The sequence below is a fragment of the Crocodylus siamensis genome, chromosome 4 (assembly GCF_052110815.1).
Source record: "Crocodylus siamensis isolate JL-2025a chromosome 4, ASM5211081v1, whole genome shotgun sequence".
In the NCBI taxonomy this organism is placed as follows: Eukaryota; Metazoa; Chordata; order Crocodylia; family Crocodylidae; genus Crocodylus; species Crocodylus siamensis.
The window spans coordinates 240,272,318-240,287,833 of NC_143398.1; the positions used below are offsets into that span (position 1 = coordinate 240,272,318).

The following is a 15,516-nucleotide window of genomic DNA, read 5'->3' on the forward strand; positions in this document are numbered from 1 at the left end:
TGTAGGTCTCTGAATAGAGTTAACCCGCTTTATGAACTTTTCCTCTTCCTCCTTTCTTGTGTATATCCTGTTGCCTGAAAGCATATGCTTGGAGCTTGCATCTAGACACGTGTGCATAGAGCATTTAAAGAATTGTTTTGAGTGCATAATATACTCAGTAGAGGAATCAGGGACCGTCTGGTATACATTCTCTGCTAATTGCTAATGAAAGTGGAAGTGAACACTAAAATGCCAAAGCAATGGCCTGATGGGGGTCAGCGGAGTATTCTTGTCTGGTTTTGTTTCTATTAAATTTTTCTCTTTCTCCAAGGCAGCATGAGACCACTAAGCCACTCAGATTATAGTTTCTTTCTTTTTCTCCCTTTTCTTTTTCTCTGTTCTCTTTCTCTCTCTCGTTCCTCCTCTGGTCACTGCAGTCGGCTCTGGGGTTGGAGTGCAGACGGGCTGTCGAAGCACCCCCCTCCCCTTTCTCAGCCTAACTCCATCCCCACTGCTCCTTCCCACAAGACTTTCAGACGCTCTTACTCTCCCAGGTAACAAGCTACCTGTTAAACCAACTTGCCTGACATGTCACAATATTATTTCCCTTTCACACACAGGGGAACCGGGGCAGAAGGTTTGCGAAGGCCGAAAGGGAGTCCCCCAGACTCTTGGTGGTCTGGGGATCTCCGTGAATGGAGTCAAGGGAGCTCTGGTGCAGAGAGACCGTAGGGGGCATTTCAGCCATTCGTTCCTCCTGCAGGAAAGCGCGGCACCGAGAATGAGTCTTTGGGGGAAGTCTTTCTCCTGCCCTGTTTCACGCAATTAAATACCAGGGATTTCGCAGTGGGAATTTGGGGTCGGATCTCAATAACTGAACACTTCTCACCGTCTGATCCCACCACTTGGCGCGGTCACGTTGTGACATTGAGGGCTAAGTCTTCAAACACGTGCACCCCTGTTACCCGTGTGAGACAGGCAAGCAGGCAATGGCAGATGCAGGCATTGATGACCCCCTTCCCTCCCCAGAAAAGGTGTGAGGATTCATTACTTAATGCCCCTAAGACTCTGAAGATGAAGCTCACACAGATGATTTTTCAGTCTATGCCTACTTGGTAGACCACGAGATATCCACGGGGGGGCGGAAAACCCCCCAGTAGTTATCGTAGCCCATCTCCAAATTTAGATCGCTGAATAGATTCACGTCCTGCCATCGCTCCTCAGGCAGAGCTCTCGCTGACCGCGCCTGCTTCTGTTTTAATGGGAGTCTTGCCTGAGGAAGGACAGCAGACGTCGTCTTTTTAATTGAGAATCTGTCACACCTTGATGTCATAACTCTCCAAACAGACTTCATTTAATACACATGTCATGCATCCTTGGCTAAAGTCAAAACAGTAAATCCCCCCACAAAGATATTTTACAAAGTTGTTGGGCAATTTATTGCCATGGATGCAGGAATGGGCAGGTAGGATTTCCACGGCCTATATTACATATGAAGTCAGACGTCCTGATTGTAATGGTCCCTTCCGGATTTAAAATGAAGTTGATGTTTTGACAGAGAGGTTTGAGACTCATCTGCCAGGGAGAATGGTATTTTTTTAGCCTCTCCTTCGACTCCTGAAGGTAAATGCCAGGAGCATCAATAGGAGTGATCCAAGTGATCCTTCACCCACTGAAGACAATGGAAAAGGTTCCCACTAGCTTATGGCCTTTAGCTCTGCCCCTGTCTGACTAGTTTAGTACAGAAGAATGCTTTTATCATCCCATCTCTAATCGCCAACCCCGAAGTTATGCCGCCAGTGGCAACGTGCTGCTAACCTGGATAAACGTGCCAGCAGGAAGGAACGCAGGCAGATGAGATTACCGGGGGCTGCTAAGGGTGCTAGACTGGTGGTTTCCTACCCAATTGTCAGGCATTACAAAAACACTGTTTTAAGACAGAAGACTACATTTCACCTGCCCAAGACTGGCAAGACTTGCATGCGTTGCACACAGAAAGCCGCGTTGCATTTGATATGGCGGCAATTGGAAAATAATGTTGTGACATCCCTCAAAGCTGCTCATCTCTACTCATCTCTTCCTGCTCATCCTGTGGTTCTTCCCATTTCTGCATGGGTCATCTTTTCTGTTGTGATTGACAGTCTCCCACTATTTTGTTGGAAGGGGTGTGTAGCTCCTTTTTACATGTCCTTTTTTTTTTTAATTGTTGTTTCCATTGCGCTCTCTCTACGGTATACGATCACACATGTACCAACAAACGGATCGACGTGTGTGTTCGTATGTAGAGGCTGCTTTTGATATGAAATGCAACCTGATTCTTCCCCATCGTGAGATCACTTGCACAGATTCATTCTTGGCATGTGACTTGAGAAGCCAGTGGTTTGCGGGTTTTTTTTTTTTTTAAATATTTCATAAGAGTGATTTTTTTTGTTTTGTTTTTAATTTCATTGTGTCTTGAATAATCCTCCAAACCACCAGCCTTCACAAAGATCTCCGTTCCTTTTCTTCACATCTTGCTTAATTGCTTGGGTGTTGCGAAGTCTCTTTTACATTGATCTCTCTTCTGGGAGGTGATTAGTTACCATATACGGTTTTGTTACTGTTAAGCTAAATTCTACCTTCAGATACACCTTAATAAGGAAATCTATGTGCATCCGGAAGGGAAAAATGTGGCCCTTTGTGTAAGTCGGGGGAGGAGCTATAATTGCGTGAGAAGACTGGGAGTCAGGATCCCAAAGCTTCGTTCTTGATCCCGCCGCGGTTTTGACTGTGCCCGTCACAAGCCGTGTAACCACTTTGTGGCTGTTTATTTGATTGGTAAAATGTGTATTTTAATAAGGCCAACATAAATATACGCTGCAGGCTCTTCTGTTGCTCATGTAACTGCTGTTTGTAAAACCTCCCGGCCACCTTTAGTTGAAAGGGGCTTGAATGAATTCAAATTAGTATTTAAAAGCTGATAGCAAGGGTGACTTGCCTGTCTCCCGTCTGCTAACCACCGTGGAGCTGCCAAAGTCCTGTGATGTCCTGCTCTGCTGATTGCACCTAGGGTCATTTTAATCACCGGCTGTCATTCCCTAGCCTGAGACAGCTGCAGTTTCACCGCTTCGAAAGACTCGTAGGCAGCTTGAGTTCCCCGCTCCCAAGCTGTTGTTATAGTGGCTTCCTTTTCTTTCCAGACGGATCTTGCCTTGACAGATCAGAGGTTGTTTAATATTTAGAGTTCGGGAGTTGTCTTTTGGTTTCCTTGCCAGCGTACATTCAGTGCCGGTACCAATGCTTGTGCCATTGCTGGAGGGTGAGTGCCTTGACCAAGCGCCAGGGATGACAGCCATAGACAGTGTCATTTGATCCCAAAAGGATCAGGGGCCTAAATCTGAGCCTTTGTCTGATGTTCTTGAGTCTCTTCCAGGAGGAAGAAGGCATTCGAGATGATTAAAATCTTACTTGTATCTAAAGAAAGGTGGGCTGGATGCCCACAGTTCAGCAGAGCCTTCCCATTTCTTGGTTCTTCTGCTCCACAGGGGATCCCTTCATTTTGTGCAAAAATGACGTAAATCCTCCAGGTTGTGCCTCATCCTCTAAACCACCGTATCTCTTCCCAACTTGTCCGCAGACACCAAGCCACCTGCGTAGGAAGTCTGTGCATGTTATTTATCCAGAGCCCAAGTCCCTTAATCATTCAGTGTATTGACTCCTTCCTTTTGGAGGCCTCCTTTGCCGAGCGCCTCCTTTACCACGAACGCCTTTTGGAGACGCTCCGTTGATGCACCGTCTGGTCTCTTCCTCTGGGTAGACCAGAGTCCTGCTTTAATCTTCTTTTTTTTTATTATTTTTCTAAGCAAGCAAGAGCACCTGTCTTCGTACATCTGTTTTACCACCTTCTTTCGCGTATTAGAAATGTCTCTGGTGGAACTCCAAACAATGCAATTTAAAGTTGCTCCGTCCAAGCTACGTGTGCCTTGGCAGGAGGGAGGAAGTTCGAAAGATCTGGTGGCTTAGGCCCAAGAGCCCGATTTAAATAGAGTGCAGTTTTTCCAGCCTTACCTTCAACAGCGTTACTTTGCTATTAGCTCTTCATGCAGGTATTTTGATTTTTTTAATTGTGGCCATTGAAAGATGTAGCTTAAGCTTTGTGCCTAGGTAGGTCTTCCCTCTGAGCTTAAATTTTTCTTACGTGCTTAAATTCATTGACATGAAAGATTTGAGATGACCTTTAATATGACATTGAAAGGTAAAAATACATTTCATTTATACATTCATCAAATGTCACCACTTTGTGCGTGCTCGTTTTCATTGCTGGTTTCTTTAGGGTTTTTTTTTTTTTTTTTTTAACTATTACTAATAGTGCCATAAGTCTGTGCTGAGGGGGTAAGGTTTCTAGATATACAGGCTAGCACAGTTGTTCTTACCAACAGTGGGCTTAACTCACCTTCTTAGTTACATCTGTGTAATTCAGTTGACTTCAAAGCTTCATCGGATTTGTGCCAAGATGAGAGAAGAATCAGCCCCCAAGTCCACCTAGATCCCACCCGTGTTTTGTTCCAACTCACTGCTAGGAGTGGGACGCCAAATCATCCGTTTCCAACGGGTAATTTTGTTGTTTAAGGTCAGAAGTTGACACTTTGGCATGTGACACTTAATATGCCTTCGGTCTCTAGCTTGCTGGATTACGACACGGAGAACCTAAATTCCGATGAAATCTACAGCTCGCTTCGTGGAGTCACGGAGGCTATTGAGAAGTTTAGTTTCCGTAGTCAAGAGGATCTGAATGAACCAATCAAACGTGATGGAAAGAAAGACTGTGACATTGTAAGTATTCTGTTAATCTTGTGAGGCTCTAGGTAAGATCAGAAGTACCTTTGGCTTAACTGGTGTATTGTCCTGTTTTGGCATTTTTTTTTTATTTTTTTTTACACAAAGAAGACACCTCCTTTGGCAAAGAGGTGTTGTTCCACATATCATTACTTTCCCTTAAACCCATGGGGCCAAATTGTACAGTCCTTTACCTTCAAACTCCATTTGACTTTGTGGCATTTGCTTATCTGGACTGCAGCAGGAGTTTGGACGTAATAAGGCGTACTTAAGCTAGTGTTTGATTCCCCACCCTCAGCTTTGCTCAGTGCACATTAAAATTTAAAACAGAAAAAGTAAGATAGAGATCTTAAAATTCAGGGAATGTTTCCCTCCCAACTGTTAGTTTTTTCATATATAAATACAAAGGTTCAGGATGAGCTGATTGCCCGAGTCGCTGAAGAGTGATTCCATGGGAGTGTGAGGACATACTTGTGGCACAAGGCGCTCTTCCACTAAGGAGATGCCTAATTAGTCCTTAACATGAACAGGTATCTGGTAGATACATTTGGGACTCTTGACTGGAGTAAAGACAAATTGAGAGTGGGGCAGTGTCATTTGATTTATATTTTAAACCTGCCTTTTAAAGTCACCATCACACACGCTTTTGACATTAACTTGTGTTCATCGTGCTACAACCGTGCCCTGATCTTCCCTAGGCAGTGGCGGCTGGGATTGCCCGATGCTAACTTTCAGAGTCGGGTTCCCGCCTTTACTGGGAATCCTCATACTGGGAGTTCGGCTGGAATCGATGATCTCCCGAGGTCCCTTCCAGCCCTCATGTCTATGAAATCTGTGAAATCCTGTCCAGGTTTCAGCTGCTACCGGGGCAGTTTTGTTTCCAAGAATGCGTGCGCCTGAGCTCTCTCTTGCCGGTTTTCACCAAGTTGCAGGAATCTGCGCTAACTTAGAGCGGTTGATGTAACTAGGTATGTTGTTCCATGACCAGATTTTCACCGAGGGCACTCTTTTGGAACAGGAAGAGTCACATAACTAATGAAAAGATAAATATTGAATTCATCTTCAGCAACTGAAAGAATTGCATGCCAAATTAGTGATTTGTCTTTTTTTTAGTGGATACTGGGATTGACTCTAAAAGGATCCAGTCTCCTTGAGTCACTGAAGAAAATACCGTGAACTTCTTTCTGTGTCTCCTACCTTGTCCCTTCAGGTGTCTCGAGATGGCGGAATAGCTGCTCCCGCCAGCGACGTACGTGGAGGCAGCGACGTCGTGGAAGGGGGAAGGATGGCTCTCGATAACAAAACCTCTCTACTTAATACCCAGCCTCCACGCGCCTTTTCAGGGCCCCGAGCTCGAGAGTACAATCCCTACCCTTACTCAGACACGATCAACACCTATGACAAGACCGCTCTGAAGGAGGCTGTGTTCGATGATGATATGGATCAGCTTCGGGATGGTTGGTATCGCTTGCTTTGTGGATTCACAAGCAGTGCCTTTTGTTCTGAGTTTGTGTGTTTCCCTATTTAAATTGTCATGGGATGCAACTCTGAAATTGCTGTTTTAGCTAAATGTGCGGTAGGAGTATCAAACTGATCTGGCCCAGGGGGCCAGATGAGGAGTAGAGGGCCAGTCCCTGGGCTAGATTAGACATAGAGACCAGCCACATGTGCCAGATCCAGCACGTAGGGTTGGTCTGGTGTGGGTGCTGCATGCAACATGTGGGGCTAGGGCTGGTGTGTGTTGTATACAGCACCCAGGGCCTACCCAAGGCCCACAGGCCATATCTTACATCTCTGATGTGCAGCATATCTTATGAAGAACCGGAGGTAAAATTTTGCATGAAATGCTGTGAGACTGAAACGGAGATGATGTGTTTACTGGAAAATATGATCATTTGTTTTACTATGCAGCATTTCCTAATATAGGGAATAGGATCCGTGTGCATGTGTGCTATATCTCTTAAGAAACTAAATTGTTTGGAAATCTTGAAGTTGAAAATGAGTCATTGGAAATGAATTACAACCCAGGAGTGGTATAATGGATGGTCATTTCCAGAAATAATTCTTTCACTATAAAACAAAAAGTCTGTTAACAAACCGTTGAGAGTCTTTCCACTATTGCTATCTTTTCCTTCTTTGTTTCCTATCATACCCGAAAAGTTGCACAGACAGTTGTATATTAGAACAGGCCTGAAGAGATGCTAGAAATGGGACGATCTGGTTTCAACCCTGCTTTTTGCGAGCCTGGTATCAAATACAGGGTTGCCATGTGTCCCATATATATGGCACAAATGCAGGTTTGTTGGGACATCCTAATGGCCAGCCCTGAAAGTTAGCCTGCCGCAGTGCAAGAGGACTTGATTCGCTGGGGTGGAATTGCATCACAGCAGTGTTGCTTTGCAGGGTGTAGGTGGGCAGGGGAAGTCCCATCAAAGGTCCCAACGGCACGACAGTTGAGTTTGCCCTGTCAGACAAACACAGAAGATGGCCAACCTAATCGTACACAATCAGCCATAGAGAACTGGATGAAATGAAATCCATGTCTGTCCATAGTTTATCAAAACCTTTTTACAAATGTATGATTTTTTTTATAAATTTAGGCTCAAGTTCTGGAGTTATGTCCAAATTCTCCTCCTTCCTGGAGCTGCCCGATCCAAGTCGCACCCTACCTGATGACTGTCAGACCATTATGCTTTGAACACAATCAGAAGTTTTAATCTAGGGTTGTTGTTTTTTTCCTGTGAAAGTGACCTGCTTTTATTTGTCCTAGAAGTACCCATTGACCATTCTGATTTGGTGGCCGATCTTCTGAAAGAACTGTCGAATCACAATGAGCGAGTGGAAGAACGGAAAGGAGCCCTGCTCGAATTACTAAAGATCACCCGAGAAGATAACCTGGGAGTGTGGGAGGAACATTTCAAAACCATTTTGCTGTTGCTGCTAGAAACTCTGGGCGACAAAGATGTAAGATGTCGACTTTGCATTTAGTTGTTACGCATCATTTTCTTTTCACTGACAGTTGTCTGTGTTAGTTCAGCTGTGGCACGGTCATGGGTACCTGGTACTTCATCGCATCCTTCCCCATAAGTCTATCTGCCTCTCTCTTTCTGCACTTAAAGAGGATGTAGATGCCCCTTTCATTGACAATTTTGAATTGTCCTCAAACCTCTGACGTCTGTCTCTCAAATATTGTACTGGTAGCAGCTAAAAATAATAATAGGCAGGGCTTGATAGGAAACAGTTTACAAAGATTTGTCCCATTCCTTTTCTGAATGAAGGCAACCTTCATGAAAAACTGGAGAAAGAGAGGGACCTGCCTCAGGATAGCCTGATGCCTAGCACTTCGACCAGTCACCGTGTGTGCGTGTGTGTGTGTGTGTGTGTGTGTGTGTGTGTGTATACACACACTTCTAATGTATATGCATATCCACACACACACACACACTCCCTCTCTTAGAAGAGAGGGAGACACCCCAGCTCTGCAAAATCTAACAACCAGTAGTTAATGCGCTCACCTTGGAAGCTGGAGTCCCAGAGTCAAGTCTCTGCTGTGCCTGATTCAGAGCAGGGACTTGGACCTGGTGTCCAATATATATCCAATATGTATACATATTGGACACCAGGTCCATGTCCCTGCTTAAAATCAGGCAGAGCAGAGACTTGACCCTGGGTCCCCAGCATCCGAGGTGAGCACATTACGTACTGGCTGTTAGATTTTGCAGGGTTGGGATGTCTCCCTCTCTTCTAACAGGGAGGGCAAGACTAATTCCATGGGTGGGTGGTGCTATTGGCAATTCGAGGATGGTGCTCACTCATGACAAGACATTCCTCCTGCACCTGAAAACAGTTCCCAGCGAGCACTTTTGTCTCAACAGTGAAAAGTGGGTTTTTTGGTTTCTGACAAATTGGCATCTCCCAACAAAAAAACTCAGAACATTCTTGATGAACCCAGTTAGAACTGACAAAGGAAAACAGTGGGCAAGGCATTAGATTGCAGTGGTATACATGAGGATTTGTGGATACATAGCACTTGCTTCCAGAGGTTTTTATTAGATGGTATCTGAGCAAAAATGTAATGTAAAAGCCAAGCCTTCAGCTTTACATCTGTCAGGAGTCCATGCCGTGAGACAGTTTTCTGTTTACAGAGATTTACATCCATTGTCTAGATCACTTGTGTGGACTGGTTTTTACCTACAGATCAAATCCACAATCATCTACATGACCTGAATGCCATGTACAAGTAATTGTACAGTTATTGGGGCATTTCCAAATCTAGCCCAGTATCATTTGTGCGCTGGTTATGATCAATAATAAAACATGCCAAGTCCTCCCAAATCTGTTCCCCATTTATTAAATTGGCCTGCTTCAAAATTATATTTTAAGTTTGTGGTAGACCTTTTGCCAGTCATTGTTTATAATTCAAGCGTCAGCTGCTTGTGGCGTAAGCACATAATCTCAGAGATGTTTCAGAAGATAGGAAGACCAGTGTGAGAGCAAAATAAATTGGGCTAGCATGTGAATCACGTTGGTGAAAGCAAATAATCAGGATGTACTTTAAAAGGTTTGGTTTGGAGTTAGCCAAACTGCATACCTGTCTGCTGAAGTTACAGATGTGGTTTAAAGCGGCTGGAAGCCCATAACCTGGTTAGAGCCGTTCTGTAATTTCAGCAGTTATTCCAATATTCCTTTTGATAATGAACTTTTGATATAAAAGGGTCCATGCATAGCCTGAGCTCTGGCTACATTAACTGAAGGCATGGAGCCATCCAAGCAATTTCCATAAGCACTAAAGAAAAACCAAAAAGAAGGTTTATTGGTTCGGTATTTGAAATGTGTCTTTGGGTTGCCATATTAAGGATGGAGCTGAGGATCAAATTTAATGAGCTCCTGTAACCAAAAATCATAACAAAGGTACTCTGAGCAGTTTTGAAAGTCCTTCACAATACATGTGTGATCTTTTCCAGTAAGCTAGTGGACCCGAACAAATGTTCACCTTGTTCTGATTGCCTTCTCCAACAGTGCAGATGCAACTGGTCTGTCTGAACCATCACACAGTGAAGCTGTGAACCGATTCTGCTCTCAGTTGCCAATGCCAGTAGAGTCAGAGAAAACAGAAATCAGCAGAAAGTGTTTCATAGTTGTTAGGGGCTGGAAGGGACCTTACAGATTGTCCGGTCCAGCCCCCAAATGCTCGTTGGCGCAGCTGCCTGCAGAATTTCTCTCAAACAAGGGTCCTAAGGTTAAGCAACTTCCTTTCCCACTTGTCTTTCTTTTTGGTTCAGCATTCGATAAGAGCCCTGGCCTTAAGAGTGTTGCGGGAGATATTAAGGAATCAGCCAGCAAGGTTTAAAAACTACGCCGAACTGACCATCATGAAAACACTGGAAGCACATAAAGATTCCCACAAAGAGGTAAGCCTTCTGTCTCTCTGTCCCGCGAAATATCACCAATATTTAGTAAAGCGTAATGCCAAGTGATGTGTTCAGGGTTTATGAAGGAAACAAACTGACCTGTCATGCCAATAGAAATACTCCACATTAAACCTCTGTGCTGGGGTTCTGTATACGTGCAATAGAAGAGAAGCCAGCAAGCAGAACTGGACGTTGAGTGCGGTGGTAGGCGCAGGCTTCACCCAGGACCAAGTTGCAAGATGCGATAGGAAGTGGCACCTACTTCATGCTAAGGCTCTCGTGCCTGTCCACGACTATAAGGACAGGGAAGCTAAAAGCAAGCAACAGATTGGTGAATGAACATCAGAAAAGGGACAGAGTGAGGGAAGGGCCAGGTCACAAAGAGAACTAGCGAGTGCCCTTTCAGTCCTGCCCACTAGATGCCGCATGGAAGCTGCAGCAGCAAGCACTCGGCCACGTCCCGGCTGCGTTGTTCAGCACATCGTTATACACCAGCATGCACCACGCCAGGGCGCACACAGCCATTTGTTTAGGTGACTGGGGTTTGAGCCTCATCTTTGTTAGCACTTTCTGTATATGACTGAACAGAAAAGAAGTTGTCCCAGTGAAATCCCTGAAGTGGAAAGCATTTATGTGAGGCTGTAGCTGCCAGGGGCAGATTTTTTCCTCCACTGGTCACAATAAGCACATAGAGCAAATCCCCAGAAAATGACTTCACTGACACATCCGTGTTTCTGTAAGCTTTGGTTTTTCAAACGGAGCTGAATGGGGCCAGAGCTAATTGAGCGCTGCGCTTCGGCACAACTAGCCCAGAAATCAAGCATAGTAAGATTTGGCCTTTGTAAAAGAAAGGGGAAAAACAGAGCTGTCCTCAGCTACCCATACTTCTCCATGAGAGAGGTCATCAAAGATCATCAGGCCACGAGAAGGTCATCAAGCAGGTCAGGCTACTGCGAGGGATCCAGTAGCTGATGCAGAAGTATTTTGTTGGATGCAGCAGAAAGTTGTGCCACCTGTTTGAAAAGATAGTGGGAGACAAGAAAATACCTGAATGTATGACCAACATCTGTGAAGCGAAGCCAGGAAACGTAGCCTTTTAATAAATCAGAATGACAGCTTTAGGCTTACTCCTCCTCTCTCTGAATTAACGTGTCTCCTCCCTGCTGTCGTTTTTTTGTACAGGGTAATAAGTAGCAATTGTAAATTGATTTCCTGATAAAGCAGCAGGACAAAACATTTTGTTCTAAAGGGAGTGCCTTTATTGGCAGGTTTTTCCTGGTTACATGCTACTCATCTCACCTTGACTCAGTGCCCTTGTATTTATTCCTTCTGAAACTCCTCCAAGAGCTCGCACACAAAGCTGCCATCTCAAGCAGCGCCCTTCTTAAATATTTTTTCCATTGTCTCTAACGCTCCCTGGGGCTTGTTCCCCATGTGTGACTGGCAGTCAGCGTCAAAACAAAGGGCGGCATTTACGTTTTGACGTTTCACACTTTTAGGTTTTCACCTGCCTCTTGCATGTGCTTGTGACACAGAAAGATTCTTTGGATTTTGGGTGCAGGTGTTTTGCACACGTTCAAAGCATACGAGGTCACTTTAGTCACAAAAGTAAGGACAGTCCGGGGGGGCGGGAGTGAAGAAACTAGAATTTTGGTCGTTTCTACAGGAAGAAGGGTACTAGCATAAGTGCTCTCCTGGAGGAAGCTGACCCCTCTGGTTGTGCTTGCGTGACTTTGACCAGCATCTTTAGGCACAGACTTAGGATGGAGCCTGTAGTTTGCAGACATCTGCACCACAGAGCTTTTTGCATATGATCAGGTAACAGGACGCTGCAGGCAGGTTCCCATAATGCTTAGGGACAAATAACAGCTGTCTTGCACAGGAGCATTCGGTAATGGCACTGGAGTTGGAGTGGTTTGTGCAGGGAGAAGGAGCGATGGTCCTGCCCCACCAAGCACCAGCCCCTCTTACTGGCTGGTGCTTCTGAGCAGGTGTGCAAATACAAATGATGCGTTCCTTCTCCTGCTCCCTGTGGAGGGTTTATTAGAGGCTCCGTCACTAGGAGACATTCGTTTTGCCACTGTCCACTGCTAATCCCCTGGGCCTCTCTGCTGAATGGTCTGTGAGAACCACAATGTCGCTCATTGTAGGCGTAGCCACACTTCTCAGCAATTTGCAAGAGCATCAGTATTCATGGAGTCAAGATTCCAAGTTCCCACAATGTTTCTGAAATGTATCATGCTCCCATTTTCTGGGTCCTTTCTTGAATCTGGGGTAATGGAAAATGCTCTAGGTCAGTGGTTTTCAACCTTTTTTTCATTTGCAGGCCCCTACAAAAGTTATGAATGGAGGTGCGGGCCCCTTTGAATCGTAGATGTGGGTATTCACATACTTTTGATTGATCATAGTCATCTTTCGCGGACTCCTTAGACGTAATCTGCTGACCCCTAGGGGCTACGGACCACAGATTGAAAACTGGTCTAGGTATTTCCACCTGCTGACTTGGTTAAGTCTATGAAAATGTAATCACGAGTCCACTTGAGTAGGGCTCCTTTGGTCCAACCCTTACCCCTGGGCCAGAAGGTCACAAATTCCCATTGTACCTTGAGGTCTAGGTCATATTCAGTGGGCACGTCTACATGTTCATTAACATGCTGTAATTGCAGTGCATTAAGTTTAGTACCTGTCATTACAGGTACTAACTGAATGTGCCGTAATCAGCGCTGCTGTGCATTAGCACAGATGAACCTTTTTTTTCATAGTTTCTAGGGTCAGAAGGGACCTGAGCAGATCATCTAGTCCGACCCACTGCCATGGCAGGAAAGAGTCCTGGGGTCAAACGACCCCAGCAAGATGTGCATCTAACCTCCTCTTAAACACCCCCAGGGTAGGAGCCGGCACCACTTCTCTTGGAAGCTGGTTCCAGACCCTAGCTGCCCTGACCGTGAAGTTTTTGTGACGGTACCGTGCGCCAGACTGTCTACTGTGCATTGGCGCATTAGCACAGGCTTTGCCCTCCATGCTGATGTGCAGTAGACTGTCTTCTGCACATTAAGTGTCTCGTATAGACGCACCCCCTGCCAAGTTCTGCAATGCAAGTCTGGTAACAGGGTCTCTACTGCACAGTACCGGCAGCATCGTGGTTCATGCTCACTGATGCTATATTGCCATAGCAATGAGCTATGTTGCCATAGCTTGCTGCTATGGCAACATAGCATCTCATGTAGACACGCCCAGTAGAGCATCATCGGCTATGCATGCTCCAGTACTAGGGCACAGTAAACAAATTAACTCTGCCATAAGATAGTACTGTTGGAGACAGTATTATTTTATGATGGAGTAATTACATGTGATGAAACGCACATGTAGATGGTGACCGTAGCCACAAATTGCACCCAGTCAGCAAGGGGCCAGATTCGTGTCTGACCCTCGTGCCCCTGTCAGCCCCTCTGTCACCCAGTGCCTTCACCCGGAGCCCAGGGCTGACCCTTGCCAGCCTGGGGCTGCTCTGGCCTGGTGCAGATTGCTGCTGTCCTGGGCAGACGTGTAGATGCTGCCCCCGGGAACAGTTACCCTGGCTCAAATTGCTCTGGAGTATACTGCGTCACTTTAATTGCACATGTAGAAGCACCCAAGGTGAAGCTTTCAAAATGACAGCATGGTTGTACTTTAGTCACCCTTATTCCTACTCCCTGTGCATGCAAAGTAGTAAAAGCCAGCTTTAGATTTGCCCATGTTTATCCGGGCAGAAGATTAAAGACGCTAGGTTTGATTATGGTTTCTTGCTTTAGCTTATTTTTCTACCAGTGCCCAACCACTGACTCGCATTCAGTCACTGTTGTTGTATGTCAGTGCAAAATTAGAAGTGGACTCATTGTTGCTTTAATTATAGCAAATTATTAAGCGTTTGACATGTCAGTGCTTTTAATTTAAGTTACCCTTTAGTGCTCAGAGAAGTATGATGTTGGCAGGATTATTGCTTGGTGATTTTTATCACTTTTTTGCTTGGAGTTAATTGGGGGAAAAAAATCTTTCTGTTCCCAATTAGTTAATATTAACCCATTTGTTCCAGTAAATTTACTCACCCATAACTAAGTCAAGAGAAATGTTGTTGTCTGCCATAACTGATACCACTGATGTGACATTGCTTTGGCCTCTGTTTCCTACAAGTAAAGTAAACCCATGTATGTTTGCCTGTACATTAAAACAGAAATCTCTGGGTTTTTGGGAAATTTATTACAGAACATCTTTTTCAGTGTCGCACTCGGGAAGGGATCTCTGCCGAACCGATTCTGCAGACCGGTGCAGCTGATGAGTCTGTTCCCTAGAAGATGGCTCTAAAATTGTGTGTTATGTAAAACATTTATCCAGCTTTGTTCCTGTATCATACCGAGACTGTTTCAGCAAATGTGTCATCCTGTGCCAGCACTTCAAAACTAATGATGGTGATCAGGGTGTATTTTAAATGACTGAACAGTCTAGCTGTGGCATGTTCAGATAGGGGCCTGGTACATAGCAGCTAAAAGCCAACTGTCCCACAATCGGATTGCAGTCTGCATCTGTTCCCGTAAAATGCAGGTTGTTAAAGGAGAACGGGACTGTTAGGACAGATTAAGGTATATTGCACATCAAACCTTTACATTCCCTTTGCTTTTCTAACGCACGAAACATTGCTTAAGTAACCTAGTTCCCCTTCAAATCCCCATTAAAGCTCACGTTGTTTCCTTACCATTGCCCTTTCTGGGCTGCTTTTGTGCCCTCGCACCTAATTCTTAATTGCTTGTATTGCTCCCAAGTGAGACTGTAAACCCTGCAGGGCAGAGGCCTGGCCCTGCTATGTTTGGGTAAGTTTTTCATCCCCTCCAGGGTGGATTATTGACATTCGCTCTACCCGGGGCTTAAAGCAGCCATCCTGTCTATTTGGTGAACTCCGCTGCTCATTTCATAATAGAATTAAACTTAGTCTTAATTTCCAAAGTCCTTTGTGGTTTGGGTCCTGGCCGGTGTACTCTGCACCCTACAGGAGAACTACCCCAGGAGGCACAGTGCCACTGGCTAGACTCTCAGGCCAGAGCTTGCCATCTAGCAAGAAGGCTTGTATAAGTGCAGAGATCCCACTTTGCTCAAGGGCCCCCCAGCACTCGTCGCACTGGTGACTTCAGTGGGATCTGGAACATGGGTTCTGCCTTACAGGAAACCTCAGACACGTCATCTTTCACAATGCAGTTTTCTGTATAACACTCGCAGCTTGGATCGCTACGCTGCCTCCAGAGCTTTTAGGGAACTGCCAAGTATCGAGCCAAAGCAGATT

The 15,516-nt window shown here is 45.2% G+C and overlaps 1 protein-coding gene across 5 annotated transcripts in view; it reads left to right on the forward strand.

Annotated features, from left to right (window-relative positions):
* Positions 1–15,516, forward strand: part of CLASP1 (cytoplasmic linker associated protein 1) — a 229,863-nt gene that overhangs the window by 200,161 nt on the left and 14,186 nt on the right. For 3 of the 5 annotated variants that reach the window (XM_090046022.1, XM_090046023.1, XM_090046025.1), the window contains 4 exons: positions 4,641–4,791; positions 6,005–6,251; positions 7,565–7,758; positions 10,077–10,205. In XM_090046022.1, the coding sequence (XP_089902148.1) occupies positions 4,641–4,791; positions 6,005–6,251; positions 7,565–7,758; positions 10,077–10,205 (721 nt within the window). Of the gene's footprint in view, positions 1–416; positions 534–4,640; positions 4,792–6,004; positions 6,252–7,564; positions 7,759–10,076; positions 10,206–15,516 lie in introns of all 5 variants that reach the window. The other 2 variants (XM_090046026.1, XM_090046024.1) reach the window with 2 other exon arrangements.